This window comes from Xiphias gladius, chromosome 21 (genome assembly GCF_016859285.1).
Source record: "Xiphias gladius isolate SHS-SW01 ecotype Sanya breed wild chromosome 21, ASM1685928v1, whole genome shotgun sequence".
NCBI lineage: Eukaryota > Metazoa > Chordata > Actinopteri > Istiophoriformes > Xiphiidae > Xiphias > Xiphias gladius.
Genome location: NC_053420.1, coordinates 31,466,976 through 31,491,080, shown reverse-complemented (window position 1 = coordinate 31,491,080; position 24,105 = coordinate 31,466,976). Strand labels below are relative to the sequence as shown.

The 24,105-nt window shown below is 39.8% G+C and overlaps 1 protein-coding gene across 1 annotated transcript; it reads left to right on the top strand.

The window, feature by feature from the left end:
• The first annotated feature begins 209 nt into the window (after positions 1-209).
• LOC120807079 (laminin subunit beta-3-like) lies at positions 210-24,081 on the top strand. Its single transcript, XM_040158733.1, has 23 exons — positions 210-300; positions 403-451; positions 2,739-2,893; positions 9,143-9,257; positions 9,557-9,630; positions 9,815-10,006; positions 10,621-10,684; positions 10,791-10,981; positions 11,850-11,970; positions 12,970-13,158; positions 13,370-13,525; positions 13,675-13,868; positions 14,292-14,388; positions 15,650-16,022; positions 16,240-16,400; positions 17,663-17,874; positions 19,397-19,603; positions 19,741-19,885; positions 20,004-20,211; positions 21,785-21,926; positions 22,033-22,209; positions 22,633-22,795; positions 23,350-24,081. Exons 2-23 carry the CDS (start codon positions 427-429, stop codon positions 23,487-23,489), a joined length of 3,501 nt encoding a protein of 1,166 aa, XP_040014667.1. The 5' UTR covers positions 210-300; positions 403-426; the 3' UTR covers positions 23,490-24,081.
• Positions 24,082-24,105: the final 24 nt, after the last annotated feature.

Sequence of the window (24,105 nt, the reverse complement as noted above, 5' to 3'; positions counted from 1 at the left end):
GAGCTCAGTTTTAGTTTTTTATTTCATGTCACCATAATGTTTTATTACATCTAATTTAGTCATTTTTCAAGTTTGTTCGTGGCTCCTTGTTGTCTTTGTGTTGACTATGTGTCTACGTCTGCCTGTGTGTCTATGTGTGTGTGTTGATTCATAGAGTGAAGGGTGTGGTATTGAAGGGTGTGACTCTGACACACACTGTATCATACTGTCCAGGTGAGACAGTGTTTATAAAGCAGCAGCCAGGCAGCAACACATACTTAAATACAGCACATAACAGAGCTGAGAGAATACGACTGCCAGGTGAGTCTCACATTCAGAATAATAATCAACTGGCTTTGGTTCTGTTTCTGTTTGCCGACTTTTGATGATATTCTGCTTTTTTTGTTTCTTCACCTGCTCTAGACTTTTTCATAGGAGGATCACACCATGAGAATACTTTTACTTCTAACTGGTAAGATTTACCCTCTTTTTTTGCTTTAATAGTTAACTTTTTCTCTGAAGTGGTGCACAAGTCTGTCCTGCATCTTTTCACCTTAAACTTTCCACACTAGATGTTTACATTCGTAAATCGTTCAGAGTTGACAGAATGCAGGTTTTTCATTTAGCGAAACACTGTAGCAGCTGATTACACTGATCGGTCCATTTTCTAGCAGGGAGGAGGAACTAATCTGAAACAAACTGCTGCAGCGATTGGTTGGAATGAGAACTTGCATACTCTCCGGTCGTGATGGCACATGTTTAAAGAGTTGTTAACCCTGAAAGGATTTCATTAGGCTGGGTCTGTTTCAGAGGCTCTTTCACCCTGACCAAGATATTACTTTAGGGAAAATAGCTAAAATATTCTATAAATACCTTTTCTTGCACTAAAAGTGTTCAAATACAAATAAGACTAAATATTTCTCAACAGCTTGCTAAACTGATACTACCAAAATGTAGCAATTTTGACAGTGCTTCAATAAAAACGCATATGACAAAAACAGCTTGTTAGTATCAGTCTTCAAATCACATGTTCTATAAAAATGCACAGTTCTAGACACTAAAACGTTTCTAAAGCACAAGAAAGTGGTCTTTAGCTGGAAATAGGAAACTATGTAGCATCATCAAAGAGACAGACAAGGAGCAAAACCTCTCTAACATGAGCTAAGTGAGTGGCTAATAGAAGTTCAGCAAAATTATGGATTTCAATTATGGATCCTACCAGTGAGCTTCTGACCATGGTGATGGGCAGAAGCTGTTTTTAAAAGACTAAAAACTGTCATTTCAAGGCCTGCTTAAGCCTTGAAATTGTTTATTTTAAGTATATAGTTGAGTCTGGTAATGTTTAGTTTAAGTTTAGAGATGGTTTGGTAAAGGTTTCATGTGATTTAGCTGAGTGTTATCATCTGGGAGTAACTGTTTCTGCCCATAACTGCTCAAGGGGTAACTGGCTGTACAGTGTCTGCTACATCTATAAAAAATGACTAAGTTTACTTTTATATAAATGAGAATCCAAATGAGAATAACCAACATTTTTTTATAATTTCATTTTTTTTGAGTGAGGCTTGAGCATAAAATATGTTCTATATCTATATGGTTTCATTTTATAATCAACAAGTAAATTAGGACACAAGTAACTTTTCTGTCACAATATTATTTAATCTTATATTTAAAAAGCCACCTATTGATGGCGAGAAACATTCCTGTTAGCGTACATTGTATCATAACACTGTAATGATGTTGCTAGGGTTCAACTGCAGTATTGAAAAATGACTAGAGATGAATGGGGCAATGACAGAAATACACATATTTCTTCCTGACAGGACTCACTAGTACAGTAACCAATAAATACTTATTTGCTCGCTGTTCTCAAGTGATCATTACACCTAATGTCTGGGTTCTAATTAGGGATGTACGTGATTAGTCGACTAAACGATTAAATGCTGCTACCCTGGCTAGTCAGCACCAGAAATACTAGTCAGTTAAACTAATTATTAACATTTTAATATTATTAATATGAACGTAATGTAAAATGCCAGTTAACTGTTGCATCTAAGCCAGCAGCCCCAGCTAATGGCATGCTAGCACTACTAAGGTTGGCCACATTTGGCAAACCAATACGACATGCAGTGTTTTACATTAATTACCTCGACTTGGCGGCCCACCAGTCTAATTTGTCCTGCCACAGTTTCATAATGAACGGGAAATATCTTTACACTTCTCATAATAACATAAAAGATGGCTAACCTAATGTTTTACGCCATTGCTTCATTGTCAAGCTGTATGCAGCGCATTGATTCACTCAGCCTCTCCTTGCCTCGCTCTCTTTCTCTCTTTCACAAACACATTGACAACGGACCATGTGTCATAGTTGGGTTGGCCACCGAAGATATCCCACTGCATCGGTGGGCCACTGGACCGTCAGGAGCACACACGCGCGCACACACACACACACACACACACACACACACACACACACACACACACACACACACACACACTCGACTAGTCAAATAGTCTAAATTTAAATTCCTGTTTAATCAACAGGGAAATTAGTGATTAGGAACATCCCTAGATCTAGCTAGCTAACTTTAATAAAGTAAAAAAGCAGCTCTTCCCGACGTTATCAGCTCTGCCTGTATGTCATAATAAATGTCAGCATTGATTGTGAACTGAAATAATGACGTTATTAATGACTGATGATGATTGGTCATATAGTTACAGCACATTGTAATATTGTTGCACTGCCTTCCTCCTTACAGCCATAGCTGCAGTATCACAGGCCCAGACTGACTGCTCTCAAGGGGCTTGTTACCCACCCAGCAATAACCTGCTCCTGGGCAGGGCACACCAGCTCCATGCCTCCTCAACCTGCGGCCTCACCGGCTCCGAGGTCTACTGCACCCCATACCAACTGGTAGGAGCACAGTCCTGTGCTTAAAGGACATTTCATGTCTCTGCACAAGTTTCTGTCTCATTTTTGCACTATATTTGTACTATCTGTGATCAAATCTTAGTAAATTATCTCGATCAAGGGAGACTTCTCTGCAGATGAAGGTTGGTTGCAAGACCTGTTCAGCTAAAAATATGGAGAGAAGATTTCTGAATTCAAAAGAAAGAGTACAGTTTGTGAAACGGAGAAAGAGAGAAAGCAAACAGTTGGGAGATAACAATTATTACATAGCAGCCTGAATCCTAAAATATTGATTTTGACTTTATAAAGGCCCATATCAGTCACCGCCTCAGCCAGCTGTGTTCACTCAGGCTAAGCATGGGTCTCAACGTGGGGTTTGCACAGCCAGGAGGCAAGTGCTGCAGAGGTCATGGTGAACAGACAAACGTGCAGGACGGAGGCTGTGGCAGTTTTGACTGGACTGCCTGCGTCTATTTGTGAAACAGTCTGATTTCAGTGCCAGAGCGTCATGTTGCAACTGTCCTCTTTGACCGAGGTCTTACAAACCACTCACCAGCCCATGTGCTGGCTCAGCACAAACCTTCCATTACTGGATTTAAATGCTGATTTTGAAATAAGACTTTAACTGTCCAGAGCAAAGGACAGTCAGTGAGCAAGAGTCAAGCTTGTAATGTTGCAATTTTAATTTTTGCTCAAAAAAGGGAGAGAAGTGTCTCTAAAGTGAGATAAATTCTTTGTTTGCAATACAGATCAACTTTTTTCTCTCATCACATATTATATATATTACTAAAGTTTATTTTTGTAAAATCCACTAAAACAAATGAAGCTGCACTTAACTACTTTGGGACTATCTAATCTTATTAAATTTGACATTTTGTATTTTGTACCTGCTTTGCTGTCAGAATTCCCCCAGACAGAGACTTCTTAAAAGAGACCTTTTAGCTTTGAAATAATGTAAAGATGGTGCGACATAGAGGGTGAGGGCAGCAAAGGTCAGAAGCTAGACTGTAGCACAGCAGTTCTTAATACAGTCCAAGGTGCCACAAGTAGTACTTGATGTTAAATGTAAAATATTTCCAAGCTGGTTATAAGTAAATTAGTCAGCAAAGTAAAATAAATAACAAGTGACTAAGTACAGTACATATTTAAAAGTTACCAGATGTACAAGTTAGGAGATTCAATGTTCTAAAAAAAGTTGTATTACAATGGCTAAATCTGTGATTTTCATTATAATTCAACCTAAAAGACAGAGCAGCACTGACAGACAGACAGGATCATGTTACAGTGTATGTGTGCAGTGTTGGCGTCTGCCTCAGGCAATGGATAGCTGTGTTAGGTGCAGACTCTCTCTGATTGAACAGTGTTTTCTCTTTGTTTTTTTTACCTGAGCCGCACCTTGTCCAGACAGGGAGGGGCAGGAAGACTCAGCTGTATCCCAGAGCTGACACATAGAGATAAACACACACGTACCGTAAAAAAAAATCTTGTTGGGTATGCTTCATCACATCGCTGCAAGTATAAGACTTTGTAACAAATAGTGAAGTTTAATAATCAAATTAAATACTCTAATATCTGGGTGCTAGCTAGCTAACTTCAATTAAATAAAAAAGCAGCTGACAGTTGTTGTAGTGTTGAATGGTCTAGTGATTTATCATCCTCGAATATATGAAAGTAATGTGGCAACAAAGGTAGGAAAGAGCTAACAGCATTTCCACATATCCTGGAAAACATCAGATTTTGTATTTAGATTCCTATTGATTCCTACTGGGAATAAGACTGGTAGGTACATTTTAGAATTTCTATTGTTGATACCTCACTGGTCCTGTGCAGTGACCTAGGTTAACTTGTACATGCTGGAGTATACCTGGACATAAATTGTTGGCAGATTTGGAGGGATGGGAAACCATCTCTGAGACTGTCTCAGTAGTTCTCCCATTAGAGCAGACTGCATTTAAAGCCCTTAAGATGTTTTATTTCTTTATGTATTTATTTGCAGTACTGTGCAGTCATTTTCATTAGGGTTGCTATAACATCTGTGGTAATGGAAAATTATTACTAGTTTTGATGTGTCCTATAAAAAACATACATATCGGATTTCGACAGAGGACCAAATCATTTAAGCCCTGTGTTAGATTTGCTGTACATGCACTTTGTAAACTGAGGAACTGGGTAAATCTATAATCTACCCAGGATCAGTTTTTTTCAGCTTATTTTAGCAGCAAATTATAGTGGGTGTCAAAAATAGATTTTTCTTAACATGTAACAATTCCTGCAGCACTCTTTCCATCCACTGGCCTTCTGGTTGACAGCCAAATAAGCCTGATAAACCAGGCATATCTGATATCAATCCTCCTTTCTATACTATCAGTGTCAGACAGTGATAATGTGATCATGCACCCGTGTCTGTAACAGACATCAGTGATTTTTTTCCCGGTGTCTTTTTGCACACTGTTTACCACGAAGTAGCGCAGTTAACACAAGGTTAAAATGTAACCTAAGCCTTATTTAGTGTAGCTAAATATTTTTATCATAATGAATACTTTGGACTTTACACCCGAACTGAGGATCAAAAGGCACATTCAGTTGATGCAGACTGCTGGCAATGACTAAATGCAAACAGTGTATGTTTAAGGTGCCACTACTGTTGCAAAAGCCAAAAACCTTGGGAAAAAAGTCTCCACACTGCTTCACTTTTAACCTACAACAAAGTTAAGAATCTCCCTGTCACGCTTTACTTAGATTAGATAACACTGAATCTTTTGCAGTAAGAAAAAAAATATTTACACATATTCAAATTAAAGTCATTAAAGTTGAAGTGAGCTAATAAGGTCATTACTGAATGGTGTCCCTATAATAAATAAATGTCAGTTGTTAAATATTGTATAGCTGGGGTCTGTGCAGGATTTGGTGGTCAGTGCTTTGAACTGAATTTGAATTTATCTGCTGGGCTTTATCTGACTGACATGTCTCCTCATTAAAGAAACAGAAGGCAATGATAATTCAAAGATAAAGTTTCTTTCACCTTCTGAACCATTTATTCAGAGAAAAATTAGTTAAACTCACACTTGCAGTATCCTGTGTCACATTTATGTAACTCAAGCTGCCAGTTGAAGCCATGGCCATGGCCTACAACAGCGTGAACCACACAGGGGAAAACACTCTTATTCAGCCATGTGCACAGTCATAGACAGTGAAAGTATGACTGATTCGTATATCAAACAAACACGCTGACCTTTTAGTAAATGCTATTGTTTCCGATCAGACACATCTAAATGAGATGACTGATATCAGTTTGATAACTGTGCAACAAGTTAGTTTAGCCCAGTTCAGCCTAAAGACCTAAGCAGGAGGAAACTACTTGCTTCATTTCAAAAAGGCAAACAGACAAAAAACACATCATTCATATTTACATATATGTATCAAGGTTTAAGGTATAATCCATTAAAAGTAAAAAATAACATTTGATGCAAAGTTCATATGATAGATGTATTAATGCATTATTTTTCATAACCACACACATGGATATTCCCACTTAATCCATGGCCACATGAGAGTGGTATAAATATTGTTTATTCATATTTTGAAGCATTACTTTTAAAATGTCACTTGTGTGGTGTTTTTGTTTATAACTTCTAACAAGTAGGTGAAGCTGCAGCCTAGAAACAGCGTAAATCTGCAACCTGCAGGCTCTCAGAATCCCCTGAACATGGTTTAATGTTTTGTACATTGGAAGGAGAATGATAGCAAAAGTAATTTATATTAAAGCATTGAATATTATTACTTCACTGCCATCAAAAGCATCACAAAGGTCCTCAGTACTGTGTTATGATAGGCACTTAGTGTTGAATCATATCTCTGGGATAGGGTCTAGGCATGTTGCCACAGTGTGCGGGAATGCATTAATGCTGTGTTGAACCAGTTATTAGTCTGGACAGAAAGGAGACTTTTCTCTGGCAGTGCAGGTTTTTACTCTGATGGGGATGTTGTCATTTTGCTGAACTTGTGTGACCACAGTTTGGTCCTTAAACACGGATGTTGAACATCACTTTGTTCTCTTTGTCCAACTTTCTTTCACATTATTAGTCTATGTCATATCACCTCGGACAGGGCCATACAGTGAATGTTTCCTTATATTAGTGATAATCGGAGATGTAAAGTATTATTATTAATATCACAGTCACTAAATGTTTTTTAGGCACATTTAATTTGCCATTTATTTACACTATATTAATTCATGCAGTCGGTGAATGCAAGCTGAATGATTTGTTACAGTGATGTTCTAAACAGGACAGAAAAGAAGCCATGTGATCCTTGCTGAATTTGCTCAACTTGACTGTGCACTTGATGTGCTAAAGATGTGTCAGCCATAAAGGGGCATTCCTCCGTTTTTTTTTTGTTTTTTTTTTTCAAAAGACCACTTTGCTCTTAGACTGTGGAAAAACGTGTATAATGACTTTCTATTGAACTTTACATTACATACATTTATAGCACTTCATAACAAACTAGAAAATAGAGCGCAGACCTCTGCCAAGGCCAGTGTCAAACATCATATACCAGACTTCAGAGGAAAAACATTCAAATTCCCTCCACCAAGTTGGGTGCAAATCAGTTCCTGCTGACACAAAAACAAACCAACAGTTACAGGTTAAATCATAACCTCCGTGGTGGAGGCAACAACCAACAAAGGCAACAAAGTGATGACATGAAAATCTGGCATCTAAGGTAACCTCCAAGTTAAAAAGAATAAATTAATAAATTACGTGAAACAATCTGACATATGTGTCAGAATTGCATATAGGTAATTAAAAAGTAAATAAAAAAATAACACCTTTGAAATTTAATGTTTGAGTATTTCTTGAATGTGCAGTAATTAAGGAAATTAGACACTCAACTACATTCGTAAAGTAGGTGAGGAAATAATTCAGGCTCAGTCATGCAAGCAGAGCTATTCTTATCAATTTTTTGGAATATGGAAACAAAAGTATTATTTGGGCTGGAATAGAGACCAAAGATCTGTAACACAAAGCCTGTGTTACAAACTGGTGTTGTGGAGCTAGAGGGGGTGTAATGAAAGAAATGTTGGAAAAAGCACTTTCCTTAGTGTAAAACAAATCTAAGCAGTTTTGATAGTAAATCTGCGTTCTAATGTGAGTGAGTGAGTTAAGCCACGTAGCTGGACGGGAAAACATTGTCAAGCCTTCATGCTGTAACATCAGCAACCCTGAGGGAACTTTTACCTACAGGGCAAGCAGCCATGGTGTGTGTGCCAGAGTGGCAGCCATGTCAAGAATATCCAGCAGTGAGTGCAAGCTACTAAATATTGACTTGGCTGGTGGAAGCAATGGCCCAGCTGTCAGTGGTGTGAGCATTTGTGTGGGGAATTGCCCAAGTACATACATTCACAAACATACTGGATGTCTTCACGTAGCTCATCAGCTGTGAAAAAACATCCCATTACTGTAAATGTTAAAAGAACATTTCCCCCGAAAATGGAAATTTTGGAATTATCTGCTCACTTCAATTCAACTCTAAAGTTTGATAAAGTTTTTACGTTTGTTGCACATGTACATGCAGACTTCACAGGTGCTTGAACTGATTTAGGGGTCAGTAGACAATCACCTAAAATGTAGTTTTATGGATTAATTATCTCTTCAAATCTATACAGGACCTAAGACTATAATTGTTGACTGAAATTGTGTTGATGGAAAGAGTCTAAATTTGACCAATTTCATTCTAATTCCATCAGGTGGACAAATTATGTAGGAAATGCTTTGTATTTCACAATTAATTAATTTGTTTCTACCTGGGATCCCAAGTCAAGTTCTACTGGTGCCACAGAATTTTATTTATGCAAAACATGGTCAGAATTGGACTAGGGATACACATGTTCCTTCCTCATCTTTTACTGGGGCAGAGTTTGCTCCACATTATTGACCAAATCAATCAAAACATCATTTACCACAATTTAAAACTAAGACTGTCTGCCATCAGGCTTCCCATCGGCAGCATACTCATTTTCTGTCCCTCTTGCCTCTGTGACCTGCTCAGTGACCCAGTTTATCTACAGAGCATACCAGGGGGGCAAAGACACAAATTTGGAAGTTGGTTTCATGTCCATGGGTCAGTTTCAGGAAATTCACTTTACAATGACAGTGTCACAATTCCAAACATACAGTCCATGCACCAAATATTACAATGTAACTGCAGGAAAGTCCATTGGTACTGATTTGTTTGTATTTTTTTGTTTCTTAGAGGAGGATGAAGTGTTGTCCATGTGACTCCAGGAACCCAAATGGTCGGCTGGCCCACACTGTCCAGGATGTCCTGTCCACTTCTGGACCAGATAGATGGTGGCAGTCTAGGAAAGGTGGGAGAAACAAAGACAGAAAAAGAAAGAGAGAGTGAAAGAAAGAAAGAAAGAAAAAAGAAAGAAATAAAGAGCGAACTTTTCTGTTGACAGGAGTGAAAGGTATATTTCAAGGCACACTTGGTATTAATCCATGGATGAGTTGGCCTGTGGCCGCACACTGAATCTATGGAAATCTCTGAAAATCATTTTAAACCGAATCAAAATCTTTCTGTGAACTTAAAAAAAACAAAAACAATAACTCTTCATCGTGTGGAGTGCATCTGATAGAAATGCTGTTCTGCTTGTTTGTCCTATAGAAGTGAGTCCTGTCACTCTCCAGTTGGACCTTGACAACTTGTTCCAGCTTGACCACCTGTTGCTGACCTTCAAGGTATGATACAGTCTACAAGCATTGCTGGATTATGTGAATATGTTCACTCACGACGTACCATATTTATGATTTTATGTTTCTGAAATTATTTTTAAAATATTTTGTTTACTATTTTTATTCCTCATACATAACTTGTGAATTTTAAACCTCAAATCTTTACTTTATTCATCTTTTTTCTTTGCAGGGTCCTCGTCCCAGTGCCTTGGTTATTGAGAGGACGCTGAATAACGGCAGGACGTGGGATCCTGCCCTCTACTTGGCTACAGATTGTGAAAAAGCTTTTCCTGGGATCCCCACAAGAACGCCTCTCACCTTGGATGATACATACTGCTACACACTGCCCCCTACTGGAGACAACCCATACCAAGATCACATTGTGAGGACAAACAATCAGCTGTTTTACCTCATCTTCAGTTGGGGCTAGTTATTCAACATTTTTAGTTTTGTTAGTTTAGGAAAATACTAATTGTAGGACAAGCTCTATCATTAATACTATTTAAGTTTTCCTTATTATTATTATTACTTTGAAGGACTCTGGTAAACAATCAGCAGCTTTTTTGATTCTTGAGTTGTCTCCAAATTTGTCTTGTTCTTTTGAAGTGTAGTCTAAGATGTCCTCACCACGAGAGAACCCCACTTCAGCGTCTTTCTTCAGCAGAAAACAAATATTTTTGGCTGCTTGCAATCATAAGTTGTGGCCAAATTTTATTTCAGCTGATCTGCTCCTTTTAAAAAAACTAGGTATTTTTAGGTGAAAATTAGTGAACAAACTTTCAGTTTAGTCCTCAAATCATTCATTTTTAGAATGTTGCATGTGTCAATTTGATCCTCAATATACTGTACGATTTTCAAATTTATTCTTTTATGCAACCTGAAGTTATTTACGTTTAATGTATCATTTATCACCTTAAGAGATAATCCAGACATAATGTATACTGTCGGGACACACACATAACACATGGTTATTGACGATGCATTTCTCTTCTCCAGATCGAGTTCAGTCCTTTGCGCCAGTATGCTTATGTCCCAGCTCCCAACAGCCAAAAAATTGAAGGTAACTGTTTCTTTCTTCCTATGTCATAAATTACTCCCTTGACCAGATTGCCGATAAACCTGGTTATAGGTTTTAGCCCACTGACTTCCAGCTGTCTCATTCACAGATGTGTCTGGGTTAATGGGGCTGAGGGTGAGGCTGACAGAGCTGGGTGATGTGCCACGTCTACCAGGCAGAGCGCTCAGTAGGTTTTATGCCCTGAAGGAGATGAGGGTGATGGGTAGCTGTATGTGCCATGGACATGCCAACCGATGCCTGCCAGAAACCTACACCAACCCACTGTCCAATACCATACAAGTATGTATGCAGCTGTTTTGAGGGAAAATAACAGCTGTGGAGTAGTTGGTAGACACTTTTTTTGTTTCATATGGTTAGCTGTTTCCTCCTGCTTCCAGTTCTTGAACTAAGCTGGCTTAATCGTTGCCATGAGGGTGAAACAAAAATGCCTAAATTGAAAAGAGCATAAATTAAAAAAGTAGCTGATTTAGGCCTCTTGGCCAGGATGTCATTTTCTGCTTAAGGCCCCAAAAATGTTTGGCCCGTCCCTGACGTTGATCCGCATGCACGCTCAAATGTGGCACAAAGAAAATAAATAAATTCATAAATTCAAAGATAAATTCAGCGGAGAGCCTTCACCAGGGTTACATGAGAGTGACAATGCATTTTAAAAACTAAAACTAATTTAACATGCATTGTCTCTTTGTCAAGCAACAATGATGATGGCTTTCTGCCATAATTTATCCACTTTGTCTATAAGTAAATGGACCTTGCTAGATGAGCTGGCAACAGTTTTGCACAATCACAAGTTCCCAGAAACCACAGTAGTGTCTATCTTCAGTACGTATTTAGCCTGATCGACAGTCAAAAACCCCCCCAAAAAATTTCAATGACGTGAAACAAAAGAGAAGCAGAAAGTCATCACTAAATCATCATCAGTTTCATATCAAAACATATCCGTCAGCTGTTTTGAACTGAATTCTACCAAGAATTTCATTCATTGTTTTGGTGCGGGATATAATCAAGATCTAGTTTACTTGAAAAAGCCTGCTAATGTTAATATGCATGTTTCTGGTACCAGTTCTCTGTTGATCACAGCCTGAGTGAATTAGCTGGCCTTTAACTAAACTTCTCGTCATGAACCGTTTTGTCCTGTGCCTCTCTGCAGGTGAATCCTCAGTGTGACTGCCAGCATAACACAGCAGGTGTGAACTGTGAACGTTGTGCTGATCTCTACAACGATCTGCCCTGGAGACCTGCAGAGGAGGGCAACACACATACCTGCAGACGTAAGACATCACATATTCCTGTCGCACAACTCTTTAAACAAGAGCCATCAGCATGATAGCGCCATGGCACACCACAGACTGCAGAGAAACATGGACTGAGCGTCTGTAACGTTACCCAGGTTTCTGAAGGCAACCACCACAGCTGAATGGGAAAGACACCTGTTAGTCAAGCGTAGTTTATTTGATGGTGTTGATGATGTGAAGAGGATGAAGGAGACTCCGCTGACACTGTCTTGATTGCATATAAAGGTTTATTACAAAGAAGAACAGCGTCAAGTCAAGCATCTGCAGATCTGCTTGTGAGAGGGTGTAAGCCGATGAACCACTCTGAAATTCAGCCTTGGTCACCGACTCTTAAATAGGACAGTTGTTTTCCTAAAAACTGTCCCTCAAATATGGTTTTAGTTACAATGCATTACCTTCCTTTGGGAACTGCAAGGCCCCTTCTGAGGACCTTTGACCCATGGCCTCTGAGCCATACCTCTATTTTCACACATAGTTTAAATTCTACATATATGACCGTACACCTCACAAGCAAAATACATACCAGAATGAACTGCTGTTTATTCTTAAACTAATTAAACTAATCAATGCAATAATGCGTCCCAAATTTGCTACCATGAATCACATTGCAAAAAGTGGAAATAAGTGTTGAGACCTGAAATTCTGGGAAAAAGCATCGCGCCAAATGTTGGTAGTCCGACATATTAGTCCGTTTTTTAAATGAGAGTATTAAATGGTTAATTTTTATATGTAAGGTATCCTTGGGATGCATGAAAGTCACTTTAAATCGAATCATTAACATTATCATTTTTATTTTAATTATTTACCCATACTGTATATAGGCTACTTGTTCATGCCTGTTTGTGTGACTGACTGGCAACTTATCTGGGGTTTACCCCACCTCGCTTAAAGCGGGTGTAAAGTGCTTAAAGTAAGTGTAGCTAATGGAAGGGTGGATGTATATACTGTATACTAACCTCTTTGTCCTCTCCTCAGGCTGTGAGTGCAACAATCATGCCCAGCGCTGTCGTTTTGACCAGGCAGTGTACGAGGCCAGTGGGCGGAGGAGTGGAGGTGTGTGTGAGGGTTGTATGCACCACACCACAGGGCCAAAGTGTGACCAGTGTGCCCCAGGCTACCAACCAAACCCCCGTAGCCGAATGGACCGTCCTGATGCCTGCATACGTAAGTGGCTCATTAGTGATATGATCAATCTGAACCTTAGTTTGTTAGGTCCATCACACACATTGTAGAAAGTGCAACACATCAAAAATCCGACAATGACTTCAGGATGAGGCCAAGTTCAAAATGTAATCATCAGAAATGTGTAAAATATTTGTAGGTAGATACGATCCATGACGAGTGGCTCATATCTGTGTTGTTGTGTTGCTCCCAGGCTGTATGTGCAGTGCTGAGGGGACAGTGAATGGGGGCCGGTGTGACGACATCACGGGCTCTTGTCAGTGTAAAGTGAACGTTGAAGGTCCCCGCTGTGATCAGTGTAAGAGAGGCTACTACGGTCTGAGTGACTCCAATCCTCTGGGCTGCACCAGTGAGTCATCGAACTGTACACTTCACATTTGGCAATGCCCGGTCTTCTTTTTTCAGCTCTACATCTTGTAACTCAGCTATTACTTCTGTGGGGTCTAATCAAAGTGTCCAGTCCTTTTTCCTAACTCTGATGTTACCCCTTCTGTCCAGAGTGTTCCTGTTCCCCAGATGGGTCACTGTCAGATGTTTGTGACGCAGTGACCGGCCAGTGTCCCTGTCATCCCCACTTCCACGGGCTAACCTGTGAAGTGTGTTCAAAAGGCTACTGGAAACCATTCCTGTCAGGACGCTGTGAACCCTGTGGCTGTGACCCCACCAGGTCATACAGTGATACATGTGACCAGGTACGACCTCTATATAATTTATAAGATCCTGTATGCCGGGTTGGTGTAGCAGCAAATAGAAGTAAGGCAAATCTAAAGTCTGTTATAGATACACCTACTGTAGCATAGGTTTATTAACATTTATGAATTCATTTCTTAAAAGTGCAGTTGAAGGGATGATTCACAGCTTTTTGCAACATTAAACTATAATTACATGTTTGGACAATAAGAATGAATTAGGACTGTTACCATCACTGCTTCTGCTGCTGCTGGTAATGCTACTGTATCTGCTTACCACTACTGCTAGTCCTCAGAAGTTGCAGATATCATTTTCCTGGAACATCAGCAGAGAATAAGTAGAAGCATTTGTAGCCAGAGTTTATACCAAGTTTGTATTTGTCTTTACTATTAATGACACTATCAATTCTGTTTCCTTCTTTCCAGATAACAGGTCAGTGTCAGTGCAGATCAGGTTTCGGAGGTCGAACATGTACAGAGTGCCCACAGAACGCATATGGAGATCCTCTCATAGGCTGCCAACGTGAGTCTGCCATCTTTTACTACTCTTCTCTACTCTACTATTTGTTGTTGGGAAGCCATTTTTTTGATTCAGACAATGCAGTCATAATTCCTGTGAAGCTGTGGTTTTGTTTGCTGTCTCAACCATGCCAAAAAAGGTGAATTACCTTGTTTAATTTTTTTTTTATTTGTAGATTTCTCACTTTCACACTAGTAATTAAAATTAAACCCGGCTTGTAAATACCCTAGGTTTACACACATACCCCATGTTTAACACAGGCTGAAGAAGCCACATTAAACCTCTTCATACCAGATTTCAGTCACAGGTTAATCCCTAATAATGCCTCTTAAGGGGTTCTCACTTTAGGTAACTGAATTAGTGATCAATGGAGAAATAATCATAAATTAACAAAATGTATACGAAAGTGTTACTACTAAAATTACTTCTTTTCTTCAAAATATAAATTGCTGTTTTTTTGGGAAGCATAGGTGTGGTCAGTGCTGTTAGCTGTCTTCTTGTTATAAAATGGGAACATTTTGATACAGTTTTGTATGTATGGAGTGGTATTTCAATAGCATTTAAAAAGTGAGCAATAGGATGGACAAAAGTGCCAAATATAGCAAACAAAAGTACCATTAGACATACATGAATGGCTCCATGATAGGCAGTGCAATACCCATGTTAAATTCCTGGCCTTTGGACATATTTACCATTGCTCTAATGTAAGTTCACAGAGGGTTATTCCAGTAAGTCAGCGTTTTTCTTATTTTTTTCCAATAATATTTCAAAATAATCTATTATATTCTTCTATTATGTTATCCAAGAAGTGGGCAACTGGACTTGGTTGTAGATACTTGAAGAAATTTCACCTCTCATCCGAGAGGCTTCTTCATACTTACTGACTGGTGGGGAGTCCCAGGGGAGAACCTGTGGGGTCATCATCAAGGCCACTGTTAGTTCTGTTAGTGCTCCTGGTTGTTGTAACAACAGTTGTTAGAGTTCTACTCTAAAACAAACTTCAGCCAGAAATGAAGAAGCCTCTTGGATGAGAAGTGAAATGTCTTCAAGTATCTACAACCAAGTCCAGCTGCCCTAATTCAACCATGACCTGGATGTCTGAGAATCTTCACAGACTTGTATTATATTGTTTTTATATCAAAACAAGTGAATATACATTTTCTAAATTTCAGTTCTACAACAATCCTAAACTTGTTTTTTATGACTTTCTTTATGACTGGGGTACAGCAGTGAAGCAACTTTCCAATTTTTTTTTTTTTTATAGGATGTCGGTGTGATACTGAAGGAACCCTTCCAGATGTTTGTGACAAGCAGACAGGAGCCTGTCTGTGTCGCCCGGGCATCACCGGGACTCGCTGTGACTCCTGCAGTCGAGGACACTGTGACTCCTTCCCTGCCTGCGAGACGTGTCCCTCCTGCTTCTTCATCCTGGATGCACAGAGACAGAACCTCAGCTTAGCTCTGGAGAGACTTTCCCCCAGCTTCCCTTTTCCTGGAAGTGCTGCTGATCCTGGAAACTTCGGGCCTCGCATCCGGACCCTGGAGGCCAGTCTGAAACTGATCCAGGACTCCATCTTTCTTCCATCAAATACTTCTAGAGAGACTGATCATGCTTTGTCCCAGCTGGACAAGCTGAGGTGAGGGACTGCTGAGATTTTCAAGAGGAAAACATAGCCTGAATATGAATTTGAATTAAACATTTTTCTAAGAAATTTAAAATACACTAATCCCCTCTTTAAAATACTGATATTCATGAAGGTAATTTCTTCACCATATTCTAACTCTTGGATGGACTCATAAAGTTAGATTTTTTTCTCACCTATTCCTTTAACATATCTTATTGTTGTCTCACAGGGACCAGGTGGACAGGGTTAATGATGACCTTTCACCCTTGGCAAGAGCTCCTGGTCTAGACTCAGAGCTTGACAACCTGGAGGCTCTGCTGGACAACCTCGCTGCGTATTACAAAGACAAGAAAGTTGCCACAGAGAACTCCATGAGTCCCAGCAATGCAGGTCAGAAACAGAGACACACTAATCAATGCCTCACCCAGTTTTAATGAGGGATCACTGATTGTAGGTGTTATATTGGTGGATAAGTAAAGTAACTGGATCCTCAAGCTGTTCTTATTAACTTAAACTTTTAATCCTCTAATAAAAGAATAAACTAGAGACCATTTTCCGATGGGATCACAGGAGCCATGAGTACTCAGTAGTCAGTACTACATTATAACATGAGTACTCAGTAGTCACTACTACATTATTACATGAGTACTCAGTAGTCAGTACTACATTATAACATGAATACTCAGTAGTCACTACTACATTATTACATGAGTACTCAGTAGTCATCACGACATTATTACATGAGTACGCAGTAGTCACTACTACATTATTACATGAGTACGCAGTAGTCAGGACTACATTATAACATGAATACTCAGTAGTCACTACTACGTTATTACATGAGTACTCAGTAGTCATCACTACATTATTACTTGAGTACTCAGTAGTCATCACGACATTATTACATGAGTACGCAGTAGTCACTACTACATTATTAAAAGAGTACTCAGTAGTCATCACTACATTATTACATGAGTACGCAGTAGTCACTACTACATTATTAAATGAGTACTCAGTAGTCACTACTACATTATTACATGAGTACTCAGTAGTCATCACTACATTATTACATGAGTACTCAGTAGTCACTACTACATTATCACATGAGTACTCAGTAGTCAATAGCTAATGGCCCTTTCCCTACTTCCCAACCCCCTTACTTCCAGCATCCAGGCTCGGTCTACACCTATCTTCAAACTTGGCATTAATTCTGATCTCAACTACACACCTGTAAAGTTTTGTGACTGTATCTTGCAAAGTTGTGACACTATCTTGGTGACAAAATCTGTCCACAGACAGACAAACAGACAGCTAGACCTGCCAAAGTACTCAAAAGTACCGTGTTAGTTCCCACTACAGTAGGTGTCTCCGCGACCACATTTTGCCATGATGACACACACACACACACACACACACACACACACACAAACACACACACACACACCTACACAGACTCACAAGGTGAAAACAATACCAGCCAGTCTGTCACAGCTGGTAAATATGGCACATACAAATCTAAAATGTCTGTTGTAATAGAATGTTTGACTGAACCTCCTCACCGCCTTCACCATTTTTAATTTCTCAAACATACACACTGATACAGTGGCAAGTGTATAAAATATACTCATGTTAAGTTTTTCTGTCTTCTTCAGGACAATTTTCTATCATCAAGAATGCCTACGATGAGTCAACAAATGCAGCTAAGAAAGTAGATGCCAGCAGAAGCACGGTGAAGGAGTCATATGATGTCAGAGAAGAGACTATGGATCTTCAAAACCAAGTACAGCCAGCCAACACCAAAGATCTGGACAAACTGAACCACAATATGGCTTCCCGACCTGACCTCACTCCTGTTGCCAAACAGGTAACTACTGGACCTGACTTCACTTCATCAGCATGATGCTGTGAAATTTAATTTAGCACAGAAAGTCTTAGATTAGTATTAGGTGACCAGATTCTGAAAAGAAAACCAGGGACATTTGCAGTTCAGTGGTCAATATATAATTAAAATATACAACATTTTTATCAATGAAATAAAAAAAAGGGGACAGGTCTGGTTTCATGTATTTCGACCATGGTAACTGTTATACTGTAATAAACTATGGTGAACTCCGACTGATAAAATTGAGTACTAACTAATTAACTTTGTAAACCGTGTCGGATAATCATACAGTAGCCTACCATGGTGAGTGAGCTATGGTAAACTATGGAACACTCAATAAATAAAATGGTCTTTAATAATAAATAGTACAATATTAGATAGAATACTATGGTAAACATTGTTTGCCTCATTTTTGTAATTTATTGTTTAGAATAATAAATAGCTGCCTGATAAATAAATAGCATTAAATATATATCAGCTGCCTATCACCTGGTAGTATGATTCCTAAATCCTGTAACCCCACCCTTGATTCTAACCCTGGGTTACCTCCTGGCTTGAGCAGTTTTCTCTGAAACTAGGTGTGCGAGTGGTTAGTAGCAGACGAAAAGTGATATGAAGCTGCTATAGTGAGCAGCCAGCCCCCTCAGTTGGCAAAAACAAGGAGAACACGAGACGTCTGCCCGTCTGCTCTGCTGCCCGGTCTGTTTTTACTCCACAGTTAAAAACGAGGACATTTCCAGGGACAGTCCCCACTTTTAGTGTCCTGTCCCCAGAAAACAGGGAAGGTCTGGTCAACTGAGATTAGTGTGTTTTGTAGCATGATGAAAACTGCAGCTTTAACCCATTCTAACACCTTGAATTGTGTTTCAGAACCAAACGTCTCCTCGATCTACCGTTTAATTTCAAATGCCGGCTGATTTCTGGTATTTGAGATAGTCTATTATATGAATTCTGTGTAAATCTACCAAATATGTCACTTGTAAAGAAAATCATTGGAAAAGACAGAAAGTAAAGCTTAAACATTTTCATCTTGAGCCACCATGTCTTCACTTTACACTATGTACCATCTATAGCAAATTCATTTCTCTTATGCATCTGCACCTCCTGTAATTTTCCTTCTCTTTCGAAAAAGCAAGTTAGTAAAATGTTGGTTTATCTCCTGAAGGTGGCACTAGAGGAAAGGTTACTAGTTATAAACAGTTCTGAAAGGAAAGAGTTCATCATCTGGGGAGAATAAAAATGCTCAGTAAATTTGATGGGACAGTAGTAGCAGACAGTGACAGAAGCACTAGAGTAGTTCAGAGAGTTCCAAAAGACATTTGGGATTATTCTCTGAGGTTCATTTATGTTCAATCTGGCAATCTGGCCAGCAGTTGTTGAGCTATCCTTCTCCAGACAACAATTTCTATAGAGAGTTGTATCAACTCCTTTTATCTAATGGCTATTTTGTGAAATGGGACCAGAGCTCATATTGGCCTTTTCGTTCCGTCCATTTGTCTTTCAGGTATGTGGCACTGTTCGCTCAGAGCCCTGCACCCCTCTCCAGTGTGAGGGTGGAGATCTATGTCCACTGGAGAGAATCCCAACTTGTGAAAAGGGCAAAATTTGTGTGGGCGCCCTGCCTCTGAGCAAGAAGGCAAATGCTGATTCTAAGGATGTGAAGGACCGACTGTACAAGCTCACTTTGAAGATCACAGAGGCTGCAGAGAAGGTGCATATGCACTCTGATGTGTAGATTTCGATTCTGTTAGCTTCACAGACATATCACTGTAACTGGAATTTTTTTCTATATTATTAAACATTAGAGTATAGATTCTACATCATTATTTAATTTTAATTTCCTTACAGCTCCAGGAAACTCAGGAGACAACAAATCAGATGAGACAGTCGGCAGAGAAGCTGTCCAGTAAGATGAGGCAGACCAGAGATGAGCTAGAAGACGACTTAAAAGAGACACGTGACGTAGTGAAAGAGCTCAAAGACTTCCTGTCAGGTAAATATTGTTTTAGACGGATGAGTGGATTGGTATATGGAAGGAGGGTTAAGGTTCGCATGGTTTCAGTAATAATGACTGATTTTTGAATCTATTTTGCCCAATTCTGTGTGTTCAGACCCATCCTCAAACCTGACCCATATCAAGGAGGTGAGCGACTGGATCCTGAAAGCCAAGCTGCCTCTCAACCTGGCTGCTCTGAAGAGAAAGCTGGAGGAGCTGAAGAATCTGGCAGCCAATCTACCAGACAGCACAGCCGTGCTGAAGGAGGCTGAGCCACAGCTGGACACAGCCAGGAAACTGCTGCAGGAGGCCCAGGACACCAGGTGGGCCTTCACACTCCAAGATCACAATACTGTTGCTGTTTTCATGCTTCTCAGACAGTTTTCACCTTTGCACATTCATTTCACATTCAAACAGGATTTAGAAAAGGCCTGTTTTAATTATCTTCTACACACTGTTATTACACATTCATTTGTTTAAATTGGAATTAAAGGGGAAGATCTGGAATAAATAGGAACAAATCTACTGTATATCCCTAGATGGGAAAAATAGTGTTTTTATTAAAGCAATTCATAAGAGCATGATCTATACGTAGTAGGAAGTAGAGATTTAAACTCACTGAGCACTTTATTAGGAACACCAATCAGCCAATCATGTGGCAGCAGTGCAATGCATGGAATCCTGCAGATCCAGGTCAGGAGCTTCACTTAATGTTCACATCAAACATCAGAATGGGGAAGAAATGTGATCTCAGTGACTTTGACCATGACATGGTTGTTGGCGCTTTCTGAAACTGCTGATCTCCAGGGATTTTCACACACAAATGTCTCTAGAGTTTTTACTCAGAATGGTGTGAAAAACCTAAAACATCCAGTGATTAGCATCTCAGGATGAACAACATGTCAAACCTTGTGGTGGATGATCTACAACAGCAGGAGACCACGTCAGGTTCCAGTCCTCTCAGCCAAAAACAGAAATCTGAGGCTGCAGCAGGTACAGGCTCACCAACACTGGACAGTCGAAGACTGGAAAAATGTAGCCTGGTCTGGTGAATCTGGATTTGTGCTGAGGCAGCAGATGGTAGGGTCAAGATTTGGTATCAACTGCATGAATCCATGGATCCAACCTGCCTTGTGTCAAGACTCCAGACTGGAGGTGGTGGTGTAAGGGTGTGGGGAATGTTTTCGTGGCTCACTTTGTGCCCCTTAATACCAATCAATCATGGTGTGAATTCCACAGCCTATCTGAGTATTGTTGACCATGTGTATCCCTTTATGGCCACAATTTAACCACCTTCTAATGGCTACTTCCAGCAGGATAATGCTCCACGTCACAGAGCAAAAGCCTTCTCAAACTGGTTTCATGAACATGACAATGAGTTCAGTGAACTTCAGCCCCCCCCCCCCCCGGACAGGAGATGAATGTGCATCTGAGATAAATCTGCTGAAATGATGTGATGCAGTCACGTTAACATGGAGCAGAATCTGAAAGGAATGTTTCCAACATCTTGTGGAATCCATGACATGAAGAACTGAGGCTGCTCCTGGATCAGGATAACCAATGCAAATCCCAAAATGACAAGAATTGTACTTACCAGGTTTTGAAAATGCCAGTTTTTACATTTAATCCAAAATGAGCCTTGATGCAACAAGGCTTCATAAACAGACCCCTTTTGGTAAACCCTGTTCCTATAACTTATATATCAATCATATAAGAATGATTCTTGCAGTTTTTGTCATTATAGTCTAGAGAACAGAAATAGATTTTGAGCTCAAATCTAAAAACACTGTGTTCTTTCTGAAAGTCTATAGGATGAGTCTGTGCTCTGTTACGTCTCTGTAGTGACAATAAATGTCATGAATGTAAAAGATGTTTTCTCTGGTCGCACATTCACAGGGACACAGCACTGGGAGTAAAGGCCGATGTGGACGGACTGCTGAAGGGCTTGGGCTCGGTGGAGGGCTCCCTCTCTGACCTGGAGGACAAACTGCAGAACAGTATGGATATCATAGACAACCTGAAAAACAACCTGAATGAGGTAGGAAGCATGGATACATCCAACAATGGATGGCATGGTGGCCATTTATTGCAATAAAGCAGCTTGCCTAGTGTTACTGAGTTTTAGAGTGGTTCTCTTTATGCAGGCCAAGGACAAGCTGACCCCAGCAGAGAAATCTCTGGATGATGTATCAACACTGATAAAGCCAATGAAACCTGAACTGGACGAGCTCAAAGACCTGCTACAGAAAGGAAGCCAGCAGGCTCGAGATGCACAGGAAAATGCAGACAAAGCTGAGGATGAAGCAGCTGCTGCAAATGAGGTGAGAAGCCTGCCGTAGCTCTTTTGTTTTGAAATATGAAAATTCACTTTTACATTTGTTTAGAATCAGGACTTGGGCTAAGGGCTAAGATTATAGCTATTGATAGTTTTCAGTGTCTTAAGATGAAATGTTGAGGATAGCTTTTGTTGCTGCAAGCTGAAACAGTTAGATGGAAAGTTATGTTTGTTATATTATGTAATTCTAATGGAAGTCACTGATCGCCTTTTTGCAGTGGCTTTCAGTTGCAAATATATGCATTCAATGTAAGTGATTAAAGTCATTTCATGGAAAAGGATATGGTGAAACATTTGGGAACCCCATTAAAGTCGATTGTTAAAGGCATCCAGAGGAAATTTAAAATTAGAATGAATGTGCAGCAGAATGTCTTCAAAAATATACTAATACAAATTTGTGTCTGTTTAGGACATGCTGTCTTTGGAGAAGCAGCTGGATCGTCTTAAGGATCAGGTTGCAGCCAGTGGGGCTGTTGGAGAGGCAGGGCCAGTGGGGGATCGATTGGCGAGGCTGCAGCGCGATGCTGGAGCTCTGGCCAACACCACTGAAAACATGATGAAGGCTCTGGAAGGTAATACAGCAAAACTACACCACCATGTGTTTCAATGAGTAAATGTCATTGTAAAATGCCTTCCACTCTCAAATGAGAGCACTTCATTAATAAGTCGTTAAATCCTCTGAAGAAGGAAGATTTTCAGTCTTATAACTTTCAGAGCGATTCCTGGAGGTGATTCTGAAATTCTGGATTAATACAGCTGAACTTATTTTTTCCCCTCTGATTCTGACTTGACTATTATTCTGATATAAATCTTTTGTTTTTTTTTCTTTTGCCTTTCTGTACATGCCAGAAATAATCATCTGGTAGGGAAATAATCTTTCTTTAAATTACTTTTTCTGGTCATTAGATAATTCAAGGATATTGCATCTAAGTGATGCAATATGTGTCACATGCAACATCCAGTTGTAGAATGTAAATCGACACAGGTCATTAAAACCCCGAGATTCAGAGAAAAACCACAGAAGAGGTGATCTTTAGGGCTCTGGTCGTGTCACGTGATGATCAGTTAGACTGCAGTGTTTTTATTAGATCCCTGGGTTACTCTCCTTCTACTCTTATCTTTCCAGGTAAAGCAGATTCCCTCAGGAGACTTCAGGATGAGATCGTTCAAAAGTCAACAAAGCTTGAGGGACTTGATGCCAAGCTTACAAACCTGTTGTCAAACCTTCGAAAGAAAGCCCACGACCTCACCATCTGCCAGGGTTGAAAGTTACCGAGCTGCCCTCAGAGCAGCATCTGCAGCTGCTGTCACTACAACGTTTCATACCAGCACTCCACACTATTCACACCTTCCACTGCCAGTAACAGTCTCAATTTAGAGGAGAACTCCTCCCAAGTTCAAGGAGATGTAAATGACTACTCTTCTTTCTGAAATGACTGCTGGAATATATTGAGCATTAAAGACCAATGTAAGGGCGGGGAAGTGGTGTGTGTGTGTGTGAGGGGGGGGGGGGTCCATTCACAATCAGCAATCTTCAGTCTTGTTTTGTAAATACATTCTGAAACACAGTATATGTTGGTGCAGATCAATATTTGGTCAGAAATACTGTGATATTTAAGTTTGTCAATATCATTTTCATCATATGGCATTTTATCTAGAAATAGCATTCTGACTTTTTGGCAGCTCTGCAAGAGCAATACACTCCATTGTGAACACTGCACACCACAGTTATTGTATTCCTCAGAAGGATTGTCTGTGTTGTATCTGTTGATTGTGCAGAATCCACAGTATTTAAATAAAAAGGTTGTTAATACTTTGATTTGTGTCTCAAAGCTTCACGGGAGATGCCCGCATGGTACAGCTATTCATTCATCACAATAAG

Excerpts from the sequence above, each read along its gene's own strand:
- LOC120807079 (XM_040158733.1), top strand. The coding sequence starts at position 427 with ATGAGAATACTTTTACTTCTAACTG. Across the intron at positions 10,685-10,790 it reads CAACAGCCAAAAAATTGAAG|ATGTGTCTGGGTTAATGGGG; the intron begins GTAACTGTTTCT and ends TCTCATTCACAG. Across the intron at positions 22,210-22,632 it reads AAGCAGCTGCTGCAAATGAG|GACATGCTGTCTTTGGAGAA; the intron begins GTGAGAAGCCTG and ends GTGTCTGTTTAG.